This window comes from Cyprinodon variegatus, unplaced genomic scaffold, assembly GCF_000732505.1.
Source record: "Cyprinodon variegatus isolate N-32 unplaced genomic scaffold, C_variegatus-1.0 Scaffold132, whole genome shotgun sequence".
Taxonomy (NCBI): domain Eukaryota; kingdom Metazoa; phylum Chordata; class Actinopteri; order Cyprinodontiformes; family Cyprinodontidae; genus Cyprinodon; species Cyprinodon variegatus.
This window is the reverse complement of record NW_015150585.1, coordinates 675,386-694,712: the sequence shown is the minus strand read 5'-3', so window position 1 is coordinate 694,712 and position 19,327 is coordinate 675,386. Positions and strand designations below refer to the sequence as shown.

Here is a 19,327-nt window from a genome sequence, read left to right as displayed (position 1 = left end):
AAATGAACGGTGTGTGGCTACTTGCAGCTGCAAGTCCTGCTTTGTTCGCTGCTGAGCTGCTGCTGCACGGTGAGCTGCTTTATCAGGCGATTTAGACCACTTCTACAGGACAAACATGCCGTTCACCCGCTCCCAGGTAAGATTAGCAACCAGCCGCCTTTAATTACAGTTACTTCATCACTTTTAAGTCCTTTAAGAATAATTTATATTGAATAGAAATATAACTATTGAGCTATTTTCAATTATCGTTAGGTAGTTAAAAAATCTTTAAACATGTATCTTCTAATGTGTACTTTAACTTTTTGCATGGCTTTTAACAAAGAACGAAGTTTTCAATATATATTTAGTTTTATTTTTTAATACATTGAACTTTGTGCTCAGGGGTGTGTCCTTCAAACTACAGATGGGACATTGTTCAGCAGACTTTGGACTGTATAGTTGTGCAAATGTGATATTAATCCCTAAACCCTTTGAAATCGTAAATATTAAATTCTTTCAACTTTGATGTGTTAAAGTTTAAAAACTATAAGGTACTTGGTTGATATTATGAGTTCTGAACTGGATATATATATATATATATATATATATATATATATATATATATATATATATATATATATATATATATATATATATATCTTGGTTTAATAGTGCTTGCATTTATTTAGTTTTTTATATTAAAGTGTTTAATCCTAATGAAAGGGTTACTCAGTGTACTATGAATCCCAATCTGATCATATGGTTTTATGTTTTTCACATAGAAACTGGTGGCCCAGTCTTCAACAACTAAGATGAGCCTGAGGAGCTTCCGTAGTGTCCCCCTGGTCCCCATGGAGACCTCATCCTCCTCTTCTGATGACAGCTGCGACAGCTTCGGCTCTGATGGAGGCTTTGTGAATACGGTAATGATTAAATGCAAAGTTCAGGATCTGGTTGCAGTCTTGCCAAGTAGCTGTGATCGTTGCAGCTTATAAATTTCTCTGACTTTAGAGGAGGAGCCTGAATCATACAAGGAGGACTACTGAGAAACCAAAGGGGTTTGAAGCCACGTCAGAGGAGGACACGTGCAGCGGGTTTGAGGAGAAAGTCATCAGCAGGCAGATCAAAGCAATGGTAAATAATGCTGAGATTTTAACACTGCTTTATAAATATTGTAGGTTTCTTTTGGATATATATCTTTATTTTATTTTCTCCTAGAAAGTAGACTGTGAGGCTCCAAAACATGGCCGCAGGTCAAATGTCCTAAAAGTTGCGATGACGTTCCCAACAAAGAAGATGGACAGGAAGAGACCTGCATCCGAACCTCTGCCTCAGCCTAAAGTGCAGGACTCTGAGGATGAGGAAGAGGAGAACTTCATGACGAAGAGGGCCTTGAATATTAAGGAAAATAAAGAAATGGTACGATCCGTCTCTTTTTGGTCAAACTACTTGAGCTAGATATGTACTAAACTTTAGCGAATGACTTTTGATCACCAGTTTTTTAAGCTGCCATTTTTAGTTTTCATCCAGAACTATAACTTAATGATGGAGAGAAAACATTCAATCTTAATTATCTTCTGTACAAAGGCTGAAACTGAAGGAAACTTTCTTTACTCTATTTAAAATTAAATTTTTAATTGCCTCACCTCATCACCTCTAGATTACTTTGTACATCTCTGTGACCCTGTTGCCCTTTCATCATGTCTATTGATTTATTTTCAGCTTGCAAAGCTCTTAGCAGAGCTGAACAAAGTACCTGGACTCCTTCCAGGGAAACGCATGGCAAAGTCGGCTTCAGCTACGGTAAGAGATACCTACAATGAATATTCTATTTAAAAAAGTACAGTTTTGCATATATTAATGTCTTTTTCTCTCAGCCAAGACGGATGACGTGGCATCAGTTGAGAACCCCCAGTCGGCGGATCTCCACACGGTCTCGCTCCAAGTTGGAGGGACCTCCCAGCCCGCCTCCTGAGGAAGATTCCAACGATAAGTTCAGCCTGGTTCGCAAAAGCCCCTACTACGAAGAGTATGATGAAGCTGTAAGTTTAATCATTAGCAGCCAAAAATCACCCCACCTTCTTAGCATTGATAGTGTGGTAACACTGGTTTCCTTACAGCCCCGTAGCCGATCCTATAACAGGTCTAAAGCCATCCCTCATGTGGTTCGACCGGTAGAGGAAATTAGCGAGCTGGAGCTACAGAAAATCTGCTACAATGTCCGAGAGAAGGTCTACAACAGCTCCACTGTGAGTCCTACATCATTGGACATCTGAGAAGGATAAGCGTTGTTCAGCTGAGTGACTGATATCATTTTATTCTGTTTTCTTTCAGGGTTCTACCTGCCACCAGTGCCGACAGAAGACGACCGACACAAAAACCAACTGCCGTAATCCAGAGTGTGTTGGGGTGAGGGGGCAGTTCTGTGGCCCGTGCCTCCGTAACCGGTATGGCGAGGAGGTCCGGGATGCTCTGCTGGATCCAGTAAGTACTGCGTTATTTAGCAGTTTGATTACGTTTAGGGATGCATGTTAGTGGTTAATAACACCTGTGTCTGTTGCAGGAGTGGCAATGTCCGCCTTGCAGAGGGATCTGTAACTGCAGCTTCTGTCGGGCCAGAGAAGGCCGCTGTGCTACGGGGGTTCTGGTCTACCTGGCTAAATACCATGGCTTTGATAATGTGCATGCTTACTTGAAAAGGTGAGAGTTCCCTTGACCTTTTAATTGAATTTTATTTTCTTGGTGATCACGGAATCTGGTATTGATTAATAGAATTTATTCATCTCACAGTAGAGAAATTTACTCGTAACATCAACTCAAATAGTCAAAGAAAAATGTGCCAAAGGAAGAAAAAAGGATATATATACAGTGCATCTACATACTGAAGCACTGTATATGTCCACTGTAAATACTGTATATTCATTATTTTTTTTCCACTTGCTATTTATTTTTTGTAAGCATTACAGCTGCTGATTTCTATTTTTGACTCTTTGGATTTCTAACCAGAAACGACAATATAACACGGTAGTGATCATGTACAATACATTTCTGCTCTTCCTGCCATGAGTGCTAGTATATAAAACTAGTTGGTAATGGCTTTTAATTTGAAAAAAGGAAATGGTATTAGCAGTGTATCTATTTGGTTTGAAGCAAATTAACCAAGCGGTGCAAAGCTCAATGTCGTCGTACCTCATTTTCCACTTTACGTCGCCATGCATGGCTGTAATAAACAGGATGTAGAGGCTGCAACTTTGCATGGACCACAGATCAGTATTGGAGGGAAGTATTAATCAATGTGTTGCTGTCTGGCTAGTTGTTCTTATGTTAACACAAGAACAACTTGCCGGCCATGTTTACGGGCATAATAGGAGCATCTGGGACTAACAGTGGAAACAGCTGATCAATCATGTGAGGTAAATGTCAGGTTGGAGTTGATGCCTTAAATGGATAAAAAGCAGCTCAGTTTTGCTGTAATCAGATACAGGCTCGCTCTTATTTGCTGAAAGTCTTGCTCTCTCTCGCTCTAATGCAGAATAACCAGCAGACATGGAGTAGTAATACTTTCCCTTTGAATAGCCTTGGAAAATTTCACATTTTTTTTCCACAAACCTCACTTAAATCTTAAAACAAACACAAAAGGATATTTTCTTCCTAGGTCGTCTAAACCAAAGAGTGTTATACATTCATTAATTGACTATACTAACTTGGAAAATATTGCAATTTCAACGGCTGGTCAGAAAAATCATCCAGCTTGACTTTAAGGTTAATCTTTGGGATATTTTGATATACGTGAAGTGTTGGTAACATGTACTTCTATTCTTTGCAGCTTGAAAAAGGAGATGGAGGAAGAAAGCAGCAAGTGAAAAGTGGAGACAAATCTTCTGCAGATATTGTTGATGACTGACATGGTTCCTGACCAGTTTCTACTACATAGCTCAGTATTTGCAGCATGGGAACTGGATATAAATTAGTCGAAGTGGTTATCCAATTTTCAAAGCTACAGATTTTAAGCCATAGATTGATATCTAGATAAATTAATTCTGTAATCGAATTAATCATCCAAGGGTGCAAATGTTGTTTTGACGGCTTTAGACCGATCCCCTTCTGCTGTACATTGTTTTAAATGTATTCTCTTGAAACATTGTTAAACCGAATCTTCCTTTTTCCTGGCTTCGGCTTTAATGCTTGTGTTTTTACAAGTGGCTTTTATTTTTGCTTGCTGGAATGAGAACGTTCCTGTCTGTTATAGTGTAAAAAATCGTCCCCAGGTCCTCCGGCTGTAGGTTGGAAAAAGGGCATATAGGGCGAGGTCCACTGCCTTCCTCCTCTAAACCGTGAGGAGATGTGATAAACTGCAGCGCCTGGTTAAATATCCTTCATTAGATAACTGTCACTAATGGTGTGGAAACAATTAGCACACTCTAATGGGAATCTCATACCTGTAAATCACTTTGTCCTGTTAAAGCACGTTCTCACTCTGCACCAGCCTCCGCAGCTCATTTTCTGCCGTTCAGTTGTTGAGCAGAAATGGCTGGAGGTGCTTCTGAAGTGGTGGCAGAGTTATAGGCTGCGTTTTCTGCTCACAGCGCTCATGAAAATCAACCCTTCTGCTATTCTTCATCTCTAGACTGAACCTGTGGTTAAAGATGTTTAATCCTAAGATGCTTTTGCAAAATGTGATCAGTTTTGTTCTTTTTTTTTTTTCTTTTTTTTTTTGGGTGACAATTACAGGTGGAGGTTTTTATACTGTTGGTTCAATGTCCAAAGCACAAAGGAAATGTGCTTGTTGTGTTTTATGGACCTGTTCAATAAAGCATTAATTGGTGCAAATCATGTCAGTGGTCGTCTCTTTAACAGTGGCAGCTGTAATTACTGCTATTGAAACAGACAATCCAAAGGAAGGAAATACAACCAGGAGGTTTTTTTGTAGCTATGGAGGTACAGCTTGTTCTTTTCCTAAAACCTTAACTTCTTCAGAATAATCAGAAAAAAGCTGATGTCCTACAAACACCATCAGCAGCACAACCTTACTGTTTGCACATGCTTGAATGGATCAGATAATAACCATGCACATCAGCATGGTGCTGCATTAAGGCAGCAGCAGAAATCCCTGTAGGGTATTTTTTTCAAACCAGATGAGTCCCAATTGGTCAGAAAGTTATGACCTTTGTTAATATAGATAAGAGGTCGTGGGGAAAAGTGTATTTATTAAAATTCATATATATATATGTATATATATATATATATATATAAATCTACCCTGCAAGGAGCTGGAATTATCTAAAATTTAACTTCAAGCATATAAATGCACAACAGATGCAAAGCTTTATTAATGTGAAACAGTCACATCCTAAAGTGGGAAACTAAAGCACGGTAGTGGTGGAGTAATGATTTGGTCATGTTTTTTTTTTGGGGGGGGGGTTTGCCACCAGAACAGTTGGCAATCAAGCAGTGAGTTGACTATCAACTCTTGTAAGCTAATGGATTCAGGAGTCAAATGGTCAACAGTTTTTTTTTTTTTTTTTTTTTAGTAATTGTATTGTAATAACCTTTTTACAATATAATTACTAAAAAAACAGTTTTACCACTCTCCATTTCCACATCAGACCAATGGCTGAATGTTTATTTGTATTTTTAAAATACGGTTATACATTTAAAGAAGTGACTAAGACTTGTGTTCAATATAAAAACCTTTTCTGACATTTTGTAACTACCTTGAGTTCAGTTACCTTAATACCTAGTTTTGTGGCAGTTCAGCTAAATCTGCAATATAAAAGCAGCCATATTTTAATATATAAAAGTCCATGTGCCGAGAGGCTCCAGATGGTCAAAGAACGTTTCACAAATGTTAAGCTATACTCTATTTGTTGATGATTTAATGGTACTAGCTAGTGACCTAAAAAAATAAACATTTAACAAGCACCACCAGCCCAAAGTAGAAGAAAAACTAAACAATTAGTAAATGGTAACTTTTCCTCTCCTTACTATCAGAAAATGGTATGAACCCTTCAGTTTGATTCAGTATGAACTATTTGATTCAGTTCTGGCTTCATTCTTTGAATTGAAGCTTCAACAGCAACTTTTAAGGTAACTGGTAGCTCAATAAAAACACATTTGCTGCAAATAAAGTATAGCAGGATGACAATTCATATTTTTTTTTTTAAACAAATATGACTTTACCCGTGACATATATATGATGACTTTTAGCCATTTAGATTCTTATATCACTGCTGTACAACATTTCATAGGCTTAGATGGATTTGAAAGCCCAGGAAGTGGAGGCAAACATGCCAAATACCTCATTGTTTAGTGTTCTTTGAGGTTGGTTGGGTATTTCTGGTTATCCAGCTTCCTCAAAAAACTCAGAGAAATTGATCTTAGATTAACTGTTGACTGAATTGCATTTATCGATGTGTTATTTTGAATGACCTGCAGCCTCTTGTCTAATGAATTGCTCCAACTCTGAGGACTAATTTGGTTTTGCAAATGGATGGTAACATCAGGTAAGAACAACCTGCTTGTTGGGATTCTGCTCTTACAAGGTTTGAAACAATTAAATTATCAAAATTTCAGCTGAATTTGTCTGATCAGAATATTGGTTCTTGTTGTGCTTTTGCTGCTTAGTGACTTTCAGCCTTTCAGCATTTTGTTTACAGCCCACATTGTCGCCTATCTGTATATTATTGCTATTATTATCATCAGAGCCCGCAGGCTTTCTGGTACAAATGCTGTTGTTGTTGAGCAGAAATGAAGACAGCAGTTGGACTAAAGTTGCATGACACTAGTCATGCAGAACACTGAGAATAAGATGAGATAAATCATCCGCACAGCTGCACAACTCATTCTATTGTAGCCAAGTTCACATAAGCAAACATGATTGTGAATGCAAACCTAAATCTATGGGTCAAGCATGTTTACCTGTGTTACCTTTTAACACAATCTGAATCTCTTTCTGAAAGTCCTGTGGAAACCCATTGTGACATGTGATATTAGCATTTCTCTTTTTTATGTTTTTGTTATTATTTCTGAATTGTTTTGCACAGCATCTTAACTATTCTTCATATTCTTTTGTTTCTGATTCATTTCATTTGTCTGACATCTTGGAAAGTTCTTTTTCAGCATCTTCACAAAAATGCATCTACTTTTTGTAACCTATAAATGACTAAACTGGCCTAGTAAATAAATGAATAAATAAATAAACTTATTTTACCTGCAACTGTTCAGAACATGAGAACACTCCTTTTTGAAATATTGAGATAGTTTAAAAATCATTAGCAGGATATGCTGCAGAGCAGGATTAGAAAGGGTTAATGAACCAATATAAAGTTATATACAGTGATTAATCAGCGGAGATGCAGGAGTACTGCTGACCTGCTCTTTCAGTCTTCATATCAGAGTATAGAGTTTATTTTTTAATAACATCCAACCATTTACTCTGCAAGAAATACGAGAAATGCTGATTTTTCATTTGCATTCTGCCTTTCAGGAAAAGTTAAACTATTACCTCTAGTTTTGAATGTTTTTAAATCAGGAATGTACTTAATACTAACAATCATTTCATAAACTAGTAGTTATATCTCATTTTTAATTAGCATTAGATAATTTATTCATTATCAATCAGATGAGTTTATAATTACTCATTCTTTTTAGACAATATCTATACATACATTCAATTATAACATCAGCTCTTTTTCTTATGCTCTTCCTTCCAAAAGAAGGATTTCTAAAACTATTATTAGTATAATAAAGATGCACTTGAGAATACTGGTCCTGTATTAGATATCAATGATCATCCACTTTGGGGTGATGAATATTTAGGGAAGTAATTGTTTACAACGCTCAAGCCTTGAGCTGATCTGGTAATCAGGCTATGAAATACAATATTTATTCATTAGAGCAGATTTAATGAGGCCTTGCGGCGCTAATTATGAAAACCAGCGTAGCAGTAAATGAGTAGCGTGCGGCGGCGGGCTGTGGGGTACCTGTGAGGAGGGTCTGGGGGTTGAAGTGCCCTCAGTAGCACGGTGTGGTGAGCAACAACATGGAGATGCTGGCTGAGCCTGTCCACCTTACAGATGTTCACAAGCATGCCTGCAGACAGGCTGCAGATGGGACCTCACATTCCAGCAAGACCCAACACCATGAGGTGTCACATCTAAATACGATTCCTTATTGCACCTAAACATGATCCCCAACAGAGGCACGGCAGAGGGATAGAAGACATTGCTTTTAAAATATTGATTTCCTGATATTCTGCAGGCCATGAAGCTGAAACTGCCTGCAGATTCTATTTGCATGCAGGTCTGGAGATATGTGGTAGGATTTCACAGCATAATACGGGTTTTGATTGACTGATATTTTCATTATGGCTGCAGGGTAGCATGAACACTGTTAATTTGCTTGAGAGTCCTGCAGGTCTATGGTGATTGTAGCCGAGCCAGAAGAAAAGCTGAATAAATGAAACTCACAGGGCACAATCACAATCTGTGGGTCAAAATCAACTGATTAATTATAATTTAGAATCAATCTGTCAGGCCTCTGTAATAAACACTTGTTCAGGCTTGCTGCTTAATAACCAGCTTTACATGGTACAATAATGTGGACTATATTAAAACTAATCTATTTCCCTGAATACAGAATAACGCCTGGACAAATGTGATAGGAGCAAACATCTAGTGGGAAAAAAAACGACTGTTTCTTTTTTTGATGCAGCTCATCATGTAGACTTTCCACATAAAGTCTCTCCTACTGGCTCTGACCTCTACATCCTGTGAAGTACAGTGAGGAAAGTGCTGCTAAATGCATAGTGAGTGACTCTGGGTGGCAGGAGGCTTATGACATGTTCCTTTCCTGGCTGGAAAAGTGATTGAAACAGCAGTTTGGTCCAGGTGTCAGGGACATTATCAAAGAAAAAGGCTGCCTGCAGTTGCTCCATCTTGCAGGAAATTGCCAACTCACCCTAACAAAGGAAGGCATAAGTGCACTTGCTGCTGCCTTCAAGGGGAGCATGATAAGATGACATTATAAATACGGAATTGTTTGCAAGAGGTGGAGGGCTCAGCACATCAGGCAGCTGAACTTGGCAATTTAGTTCCTCGCGTGCACGTCCAAAAAGCCACTGTGGGTTTCGTCTAACACAACATCTGCCGCTTATTCTGCAGGGAAGTCACATATTTGGAGATATGTTAAAGTTTAATTAGGGATATTATAGCATAGCTCTGCCTGGGAATCCTGCTGTTCACAATATTTCATATCAGTTCCAGAATACAAGGCCAACTTGGCAGGAGAAGCTGATGAAAAGCATCACATAAAGAAAAACATTATCAAAATTGTGAAATAATAATAATATAGAAAACGCTAATTATTTTTCTATTAATGTGGTCATAATCATACATCATTTCTCATTTATCAGGTATCAACTAAATCGGTTTAATGAGTGTTAATAAAAAGGCAAAAAAAAGACATAACAATGTTTCTGAAATTCAGTCAAGTATGGATAAATATTTTCTAAATAAAACATTTTAAAAGTTATAAATGAATAAGAAAATAAGGCAGTCAATTCATATTTCTCATAAATTATGCTGCACATTCTCATGCAAAGCATGTCTAAGGGTTTGCCATTGAGATAAAGAGTTCCCCTCATTGCCTGAGGGGGGAGCTCTAATACAGGTAACCTGGACCACTTTGGAGCTCCTCAACTTTCCATAAGTCTTTAGTGCTTAAAAACAAATAAATAAAGGCTTTAAAAACTGTTTACTATATCATTAAACAGATGTAAAATGATTTGAATCTATAAGAAACTCTCAATTTCTATATTTTAGCTTCAACTCTAAGGTTTGGAGCTAAAAAGTAAGGGATTAGACAGAATGTCAAAAAATGTACTTAAAGTTTTTAATTTTTTTCTACTTATACCAGTTAAGAAAAAACATTATTAGCTTGAACACGCTGATGTTGGGGGGTGAATAGGATCAGAGCTCTGAACTGTAAATCTTTTCTTAAAGTGAAAGAGCTGGTACATTGGATTGATTTTATAGGGATCATGCATTATAAATGGGGCATGGAGATGGTCCTTCTCACGTGGTTCATTAATTTTTACTTCATTAACTGTCTCCTTCAAAGCTTACAAGACAGGATTCATTGCAGGTCATGAAGCCAAGGCTGCGGACAAACGGACACAAGTTACTGAAGGCGCAGAGAGCAACACTGTCTAAACAAATCAGGGTTAGGGATGGATTTGACTTTATTTATGTGTGGCCTTTTGGACAAAGTCAGGAAAAAAGATGATATAAAAGTGAAGTAACTGTTAGATAGTGGTAGGTAATCCTGCAAAGGGTGTAAAAGTTTTACAACAGACAAAAGGCACCCTGAAGTCAACTCACAATGACAATCACATACTTTTATTTAAAAGATAACTGTTCTGCAGTGCTTCCACTCTTACTTTTTGTGTCTGAGTGGTGCTTCGGCAGTCGCTTTCTGCCTCACAGCAAGGATTTTCAAAGTCCCCTGTGGGCTCCCCTTTAGAATGGACCATTTGTTTAATATTATAGCCTTATACCTAACAATATCAATCAGTCATGAAGGCGCCTGTGCATGCCGCTATGCCCTGCATCACCATTAACCCCACAGAAGTGACGGCCTCTGCTGGATCGTAGGGATAGCAGAGGGAGGCTGTCTGGAGGTAAATAAATGGATGGTGGTTGGTGTGCTGTGGCACCAGCAAATCCCTACCACCCCCACACCCCCCAAGCACCACTTTCTTCTTTATCTTTTATTCTAACAGTATAGGCATGTGATGGTATTTTAGTGCATAATCAACAAAAAATACTGAATTCTTTTGAAAAGTTATAGTAAAATGAAGCTAACAAAATTTTTTCTAATTGATTTAGAGAATGTAATAATACACATTTTGTTTTGGCCTGTATTTTTATTTAAATCTGTCTTACAAATAAAACTCTTAAAACTCTACAGCTGGCTTCAGGGACAGCGAATACATCCAACTACAAACATGCACTACTTGACATATTATTTAAGAGCACACACATATTATACATGCAGGAAATTATGCTTCATCATTTTTCTTTTACTCATACGGTACATCTGCATTAGAAAATAACTTTGTTAGATGTACTTTAGCAATTAAAAAACATTCTTCTGCACATCTGCATGTTTTTGTTTCATAGTAAAGCAGTTATGTTTAATTATGTCCATATATATATATATATGCTAGATTCATTCAATCATTTGACATTTTTTTAAACTTTTAAAAATGTATTCTAGTCTCACAGATTAAAATAAACAAACCAAACATTCATTAAGTCATGGTTTTAAATTTGGTCCATAAAAAAAAAAAAAAAAAAAAAAATTATCATGAAACAGCCTTGTTGAATTCACCATAACAGCTTAGAATATGACATAACAAATAGAATGAAAGAGCACAAAATTATTCATTATTTTAATCTATTCAGGTAATAGATGACAACCTACTGCAGACAGACTGGTGTTGGTTGTTGATATGGGTCATATACTGAGTGGCATGGCTGGAACTGTATACTGGGGAGTTTCCAAACAACACATTAAGCCATATGCAGCTCATTAAGACAAGACTTAACTGCGTACCTAGACCTCAAGGACAAAGGAAACTATTCTGAGGACCAGAGGAGTTAAAGAAACCGTTTGAGTCAAACAAATGAACACAACTCTAAAGAGAAGAGGGCAGCTAAGATATCAACTTTCCAAGCTAAATGGACCTGAGCCTGATGCCCAGTCACTTTCCAAGCAAGAAACCTTCCTGCAGGTGACCAAAAATCTCCCAGTGTCCCATATTAACAACTGATATACTGGCAACTGATTGATGAGGGGTATAAACCTGTATGAGATTTTAAATAAGCAGAAAGACTTCTCCCTTGATTGAAATCAGAAAATGGCAAGAAAGAACAGGAATTCTTTTGTTTAAAAAAAAAGAAAAAAAAATTTGGGGTTTAAATGTTTATGTTCTATAAACATATTTTATACTTCGGTATGTCAAACATAGAACTTAGTGCATTTTGTTACCCTTGAGACTGCCAAGTTTTTCCACAAGGGATAAACCCCCCCCCCGCCTTCTCTCTCTGAGCAAGAGACCAACACACACATATCGACGAGCCGATGCTGAGAGTCTCTCATCTGAAATTCTTCACATTTCAAATCTGTTACGACAGCTGTCCCCAGAACATGTGTGAGGCTCTGCTTCCACCGCACATGTTGAAATGATGATTCCCTCATTACGTTTGACATCAGATAATATCTCCAAAGCTAACAGTTTGACCAAATCTAGTAAAAAAAAAGCATTCTGGGGAACTCTCGAAGGGAGAATTAATGGGAGCAAAACAAAAACAGCTCTCAGACAATTAGCACCATGGACCACTCTGTAATCTTAAGATTATTTTCACCACTTTAAAGCAGCACACATGGTTTGTGTTGTGGTAGTGGCAGAATGAACAACAGTTGAGAGGATTTGACTCTTGGTCTCCTTAATCTGCATTTCCTTTAGCACTCCTTTCTTCTGTTAGAAAAATGGCAGCAGTGATCAAATCCAGCTGCAGGATGTTGTTATCACTCACAGTTGCAAAGTCTTTGAGAGGATTTTTCCCATGAGGATGGCATGAAGTACACAGAGCTGCTAAGCTTAATGCTTCACACTAACTTGAACAGTTACAGCATTTTGCAGAAGTATTCGTACCTCCAACCATTTCCACATCTGTCAAACTACATCCTCAGACTTTAATTCAGGGAATTTTATGATATTAAACCAACAGAAAGCATCACATCATTGTATAGTTGAAGAAAAATAATAGCTTTACTTTGCATGCAGCTGCCATGATCCTCTAGAAACCACCTTTCACTGCAATTAAAGTTGTAATTCATTTTGTGTATATTTTGGTGTAAATTGAAATTTCTGCATATTCTAACGTAAAATAATTCAAGCTCAGTCAGATTGAATTTATAGAATAATCTTTTTTTCAAGTTTTTTTCCATGGACTCTAAGACTGATATGGGTTTTTACTTTAACTAGGCCATTCTAACACACATACTTTCTCCAGGTTTTTACCTTTTCGTCGATCCTGCTTAAAGCTCGCACCCAAGGCTTTTTTTTAGTCCTTTCTCTGTTGGAAAACGATAGAAAGATGGTTTGTCTACCTTCCAGGCATGACTACTGCAACTATAAGCAACACAAGACTTCTGTATCAGGGCAATTTTTACAATAGGCCCATCTATATACTCAGAGAGCTGGTTGTTACTACACAGTTTTTTAGCCCTCTTGAAATGGTTGTCAGGTGTGATGTCCCAGATGGATGATGTCCTGCGATGCTATTTATGCTTTGATATAAACTATTCTATCCAAACACTGCAGTTTCTCCTGCAGAAAAGTCAATGTCCACTCCAATCTCAAGTCTTCAATCTAAAGAAAAGCCTCCCACAGTGCAATACTGCCACTCCCCTGCCTCAGGGGGGAAATGTGAGTTTATGGTATACAGTCTTCATTTTCTGCTACACATATTGTTTTGCCTATAGGGCAAAAAGTTAATTTTTGTTCTCATCTGAACAGAAACACCTTTTTTTCATGTTTGCTGTTTGCTTTGGTGGTTTGCTCTACTGGTTCTATTTGCAGATTTGCAAAGTGCACATATGAGAATGAGCATGCACCTTTTAGCTGCTTAATGGAGCAATGTTCTCCTTTCTCAGCCTGTCAGGTCCATTCAGTTCCACAACCATCTCTGGGTAGATTTACAACTAAGTCTCTTAATTTTTGAATGGTGGATTAAAAGGTGCTCTGTGAGATCTTGAAATGTTTTAGAAGCTGATTCTGTTTTAAACCCTAGTGTGACTTTCTCCCTGACTTTCTCCCTGACCTGTCTGGTCTGCTCCTGGGTGTTTGTGGTGTTTGTTGATCTTTAACCTCTAAGACCTGTAAGCACAGAAAAGCTAGGATCTACACTGAGATCAAACTTCACACAGACTTTTTTTTTTTTTTTTTTTTTTTTTACCAACTATACACCTTCAGTCAGTTCCGGTTGTTGAATGAACATAACACATTAAAATGAGTGCCTTGAGATGACGTGTGTTGTGAATTGGCGCTATACAAATAAACTGAATTGATAATATTCACACATTTTGAAAAACTTTAAAAAGTATGCATCACTGAGATTCACTTGTATAAAGTGGCTAAATGCGAATATACGCCAATGCTTTCAAAGGTACTGAATGCATAAATGATTCCTTTAGAAAGATTACGATCCACTGCAGAGTATATAGACATCTTGCTGATGACCTAAAAATCATACATTTTCAATTGTAAGTTAAAAGGGAGTGAAATTAATCCATTTTTCTAGAGCATTCCTCCCAGCACTCTCAAAGGGACCCTCAGGAAAGCCACTTTAAGAGGCTCCACATCGGATCCGTTTAAAAGAAACATCCCAGAGCTATAATCATTTAAATAACACAATGTATTTTGTGTATTAACAAAAACTGTAATTGCAAAATCTGAAATGTAACCCTGGGGCTTGTTGCTTAACCAAACACGCTTTGGCTGGTTAGGCTTAGTCACAGAGGAAATGTCTGGCATGCACATTGGATTTGTTCTCTCCAAAGTCAAAGGCAGGAAAACAATTAAGTGTCTGCCGCACATTTTACTGAGTGCCGCTTGACACAGTTTCTCACATCGCTGGGGCAATTGTCTGCTGAGAGCGTCGAGACAAAGCCATTACTTCCAACGTTTGTCATTTTCTGATTTTGAAACATTTCAATTAAGCCACTGATGGAGATAATAAACATAATGGCGTGAGAATCTCTCTGTTTTCTTTTGTCCTGTCATAGTCCATATTCAGGACAGTAGGTGCATAAGGGGGAACGTCAGGTCTAGAGGTGTGTGTGTGGTTTGTCATCCACCCCCCCTCAGCCCCTCCTGAACCCTTTTCTTTCATTCTGTGTCTAGTTCTTTCAAAACAAGGTGAAGTTCAGCAAAGTTTTTCTGCGGAGATGATCAAACAGTCACATCACTAATGGCGATGGGTGACAGGGCCAGTGAATACAGATCAGCTTTAATTGTGGTGGGTCTTACTGCCACTGTCTGTCAATCTGAGCCTTTGAATACGTGAAAATTTGCTCTGTTCGTTCTGTTAAATGATGTATCCAATTAAACGCTTCAGAATTCACGATCTTCAGTCAAGGTTAAATGAAAGCAGTTACTCCTGTCAGTGAGGTGATTAACAGCTGCCTTCTTCGGGCACATTTTGTGCAAAAAAAAATTCAAATTTGGGACGAAAGCATGAATCTTCATTCATTACATGCAACCCTGCTTCATAAATGTCCAGCTAGGTGGCTCTTAATCACCTTGTTCATTTAGGATCGCAGTTTGGACCTTTTATTATTAAGAAGCATCCCAGTATTTAAGCCTGAGTGTTTTACAGACTAAGGCTGATTAAACTTACTCAGTAGCTTGTTCCCTTTTAACATTTTACTATTTTGTTTCTTTTTTTCTGTAAGCCTCTGTTGCCCTAAAATAAAGTAGTTACAAACTTTTAGCATGTCTCTATATCTTAATTTCTTTTCTTTTAGTGCAACTGAATTGCAGGTTTCTATACACATAATTTTTTGAGACTTGCAACAAATTCTCATTTGAATTCAGGTCTTGAGTGACTGGCTAACTCTAAACATATGGATTAGGTTTTATCCAAACTATAATATTGTAGCTCTGTGGTTTTTTGTTTTATGAAACATGTGACCCTTTGCCCTTTTTTGAGTTTTCATAAAATGCTTCCTACAACTTTTTCTCCCATGATGATAAAAATTACCACCACAGCACGATATTACCACCGCTATGTGGGACAATAATTAGGATGTGCTCAGAGCAATAATCCTGCAGTATTCATGAGTTTAAGCTGAGGTTAAAAGAGAGGCAATGAGCTGTCTTTCCTGGGTGCATTTAAAAGAAAATTAAATTTAAACGCGACTCCTTATTCATCACATCCAATCCCTCTCCGTAAAGACCCATAGATGCATTCTTATCAACCTGCTCCTGTAAAATCTCAGTTTGCTCCTTCTCTTTTATTTCAAGGCGCATTCAATTATTTAAAAATGAGTGTTGTACATACTCTGATTAAAATTTCTCAGCAGGTCTGTTGGCATTAAAAAGCACCTTTTGTTTTTCCTTTCAACCTGTAAAAGTTTGTTACCCTAAAATAAAAGAAATGAACTTTGATCCTTTCAAAACAGTCTCTTTGACTAACAATGTCCAATAAAAATTGTCCCATTAGCTTTTTAACTGTGATTGAATGGACACTGCAAGGCCTGCTTAGCAAAACAAAGAAAAAGCTTTCTGACAATTGACATTAAAATGAACAAGTGCATAAGAGCAAGGGAATTAATTTCCTCTCTGCAAGATGAATGCTGCAGCAGGTTATTAATGAGCATATAATATGCTTGTGCAAGTAACTTTCACTGTGTGGTGGTGATAAATGTGATGAAGAAGGTGAGGAGCATGTTGACTAATGAGTATCGTCCAGGGATCTGAACCTCCTGCCCTCTTGGGGGAGAGCTGCAGTATGAATTTCACACATCGCCTGATGGGAACACCCCACAGTCCAACAGATAAGCTGCTAGTGCAAAGTGTGACCTGGGATTCCTACTGAGCTTCTGCCATTTCCAGGCTCAGGTTCACATGAAGCCTTTGTAAAGTGAGTGTGTTTTAAAATTAACAATGATTGTTTTGTTCCGCTTGGTATATTAAATATTTATATAATATTTTTCTTTTATAATTGGAAATGTGGAAAAATATGTAAAAATCCCAGTAGCACATGAGTTAGCTGGCAATTACCAACAGAAAAATAGATGTTTTTAATGCAAAGTAAAGAAATTAAGAAAACAATCTCACATCAGGGCTTTTTTTGTGTGAAACAATGACATTTATTATGACAGTAAAATATATTTTGAGAATATCGACCAAAAAAAAAAATAAATAAAAAAAAACAACTAACAGAAATAACATGGAATGAATGATTTGATGTGTTAAACAATTTTATTTTCTCTTTTACACTCAAAGGTGTAAAGATTAAAGATTAAAGATTCCAAATAAGAAGAACTCAAATGATAAGACGCACAGAACCGCCTTGGTTGAAATAAGCAGATTGCTTGTGGCAGTTTGAAAGTGACCACTGGCCATAAAAGAAAGATGAGGTTCTAAAACATGTACTGCTACAAACAAACAAACAAAAAAAATGTATAAAATGATTTAGAAATGGGAGAGTTGTCTCTGTCTGTTGTTCCCTCTCTGTATTTCCTGAGAGAAAAGGAGCCATGATCATTTAGAGCAGACTATGCTCTAAACAGCTGGATTCTCCATGAACACCAGCAGCAACTTGACCCAATATACTATAAGACAAGGTAGGCCCATAATCATTTAATAAAACCTCACTGTACTTTGTCCACAGCCCTTTAAAAACATTAAGGGAGAAAGAAAGTCCTCTTGTCACAAGTAAGAGATAGCTGATTTATATACTTATATATAAATTATTTATTTATTCATTTTATAAATATGTCAAAATATTTATGTTTAATTGCATTTTTATTTAATTTTATAAAGCTTTTCTGTGATCCTGGTACATTAATTTATGCCTGCCCAGACATATCTTTTTTCTCTTTTGATATTATTCTATTATAGTCATTTCTGATGGTCCGAATATTTTAACATAAAAAGAATCTCTTCAATTACTCTTCTATTTCTAGTTACACTGACTGCAGAAATTATCTGACTTTCAAAATTGATAAAAATTGTGTTTGCAGTTGAGTTTTAGATTTAAATTATTGCTTTGTTCATGGTAAATATTTACACTTGCATATCGTATATCCCAGTTTCATTGTTTGGGCATTAGAATATGATCTGTATATTCATGAAGGCACACATGCAAGAAAAAACTTTGCACATGCTGTCTTCTATTTTGAATGCAGAACCGCTTTGCACCTTCCATGTCAAAAATGTTTGACGTGCAAACATTTTAAAGATAAGGCCCAATGTCTTCAAGCAAATCTGTAATGAATAAGAATACTTTACACAGACTTAATGACTTTGCTGATCCTCCATTTTTAAAAAGACAGTAACATCACCCTTTGTGGTAATCATGGTAAAGTTTTAAATAAATTTACCTTATCAAGTTTAAAAATACACAAAAATGTAGATCAAGCTCACTGATACTGAGGATTTTTGTCCCCTCCTTTATCCTCTTTACTGTATAATGGTGATTCTCTGAGACACCAAGAGAAGCCAGGCTGGTGTTAACAAATCATCAATATATCTTCAATATTTTAGAAGTGTTAATCGATGCCCAAGAAAGTATTTGCTTAACAGCTAAAGTAGGCCAAGCTCCTCAAACTTAAAGTGTTTCCCAAATGTAATATTACTTCCTAGGTTCCTTTAGCTGGGTAACTAAGGCCCTAAAGTAAGGCAAGTTGTCAAAAGGCAACAACATCAAATATGATGATACAACGGTACAGCAATGTGCAGTCATTTTAACTTGTTTATCTAAAAGCAGATAGTGACAAATTTAGGAAAGGAATCACTTTCTTGCTCCCTCGTTTCATCTTTAAAGATCAATTATATGTTCCCCTGTCTTTACTTTTTACTATTTGAAACAATGGCCAAGACAAATGGATATGTATAATATATACACCCCAGTAAAACAGGAAGCCATGAAGTACTAATTTGAGCTTTGGAAAATTCTACACTGTTAGATATTTGCTGAATAAATGTACGTTGCACTGATTGTTTTTTTTTTTTTTTATTTTGATTGAGAATCAGCTTCTACAAGAAAATGCTAGTTTTATTTCTTCCTTTTGCATTATTTTGTTTATATTCCAGGAAAACATTTCACTTTTGTCTAAATGTGAGACATTATTGCACAAAACTGTAAAAAAATACATAATTCGGAAAAACAAACAAACAAAAACAACCCTTCTCCTAGCTTTTAGATGCTGCCACACCTGTAAAACTTGAATGAATGCAAGCAGAGTTGTCTTATGTTTGGAAAGAATCTTGTGTGTCTTGTAAGTAACAAGAATGCAGCAGGGAACAAAATAAAACCAAAACAGCTTTCCATATCAGAGTCCCTTGGCTGCATAATGCGAGTCTGGCCTGAAGGGCCAAGATGCACATTTGAACAACTGCCAAGTATACAAACTAGGTTCAGTCTCAGGGGGCAGGGTGAATAAAGGAAGCAGTGGATTAAATCAGATCCCTTCTCAAGCCGCTGCTCCTGCACACCACTCCCAGTGCAGAGACCATTTATACCCTAGAAGGGGCCAAACATCAGCAGTTGGT

The 19,327-nt window shown here is 37.1% G+C and overlaps 1 protein-coding gene across 1 annotated transcript; it reads left to right on the top strand.

The window, feature by feature from the left end:
* cdca7 (cell division cycle associated 7) lies at positions 1 to 4,683 on the top strand. Its single transcript, XM_015376261.1, has 10 exons — positions 1 to 136; positions 762 to 902; positions 991 to 1,113; positions 1,198 to 1,398; positions 1,702 to 1,782; positions 1,857 to 2,021; positions 2,100 to 2,228; positions 2,314 to 2,463; positions 2,543 to 2,679; positions 3,806 to 4,683. The coding sequence occupies exons 1-10, from the start codon at positions 116 to 118 to the stop codon at positions 3,840 to 3,842; spliced, it is 1,185 nt and encodes a 394-aa protein (XP_015231747.1). The 5' UTR covers positions 1 to 115; the 3' UTR covers positions 3,843 to 4,683.
* The last annotated feature ends 14,644 nt before the right edge of the window (positions 4,684 to 19,327 follow it).

Coding starts and splice junctions, on each gene's coding strand:
- cdca7 (XM_015376261.1), top strand. CDS start 116: ATGCCGTTCACCCGCTCCCAG. Junction 1,114..1,197: donor GCAGGCAGATCAAAGCAATG/GTAAATAATGCT, acceptor ATTTTCTCCTAG/AAAGTAGACTGTGAGGCTCC. Junction 2,229..2,313: donor AGGTCTACAACAGCTCCACT/GTGAGTCCTACA, acceptor GTTTTCTTTCAG/GGTTCTACCTGCCACCAGTG.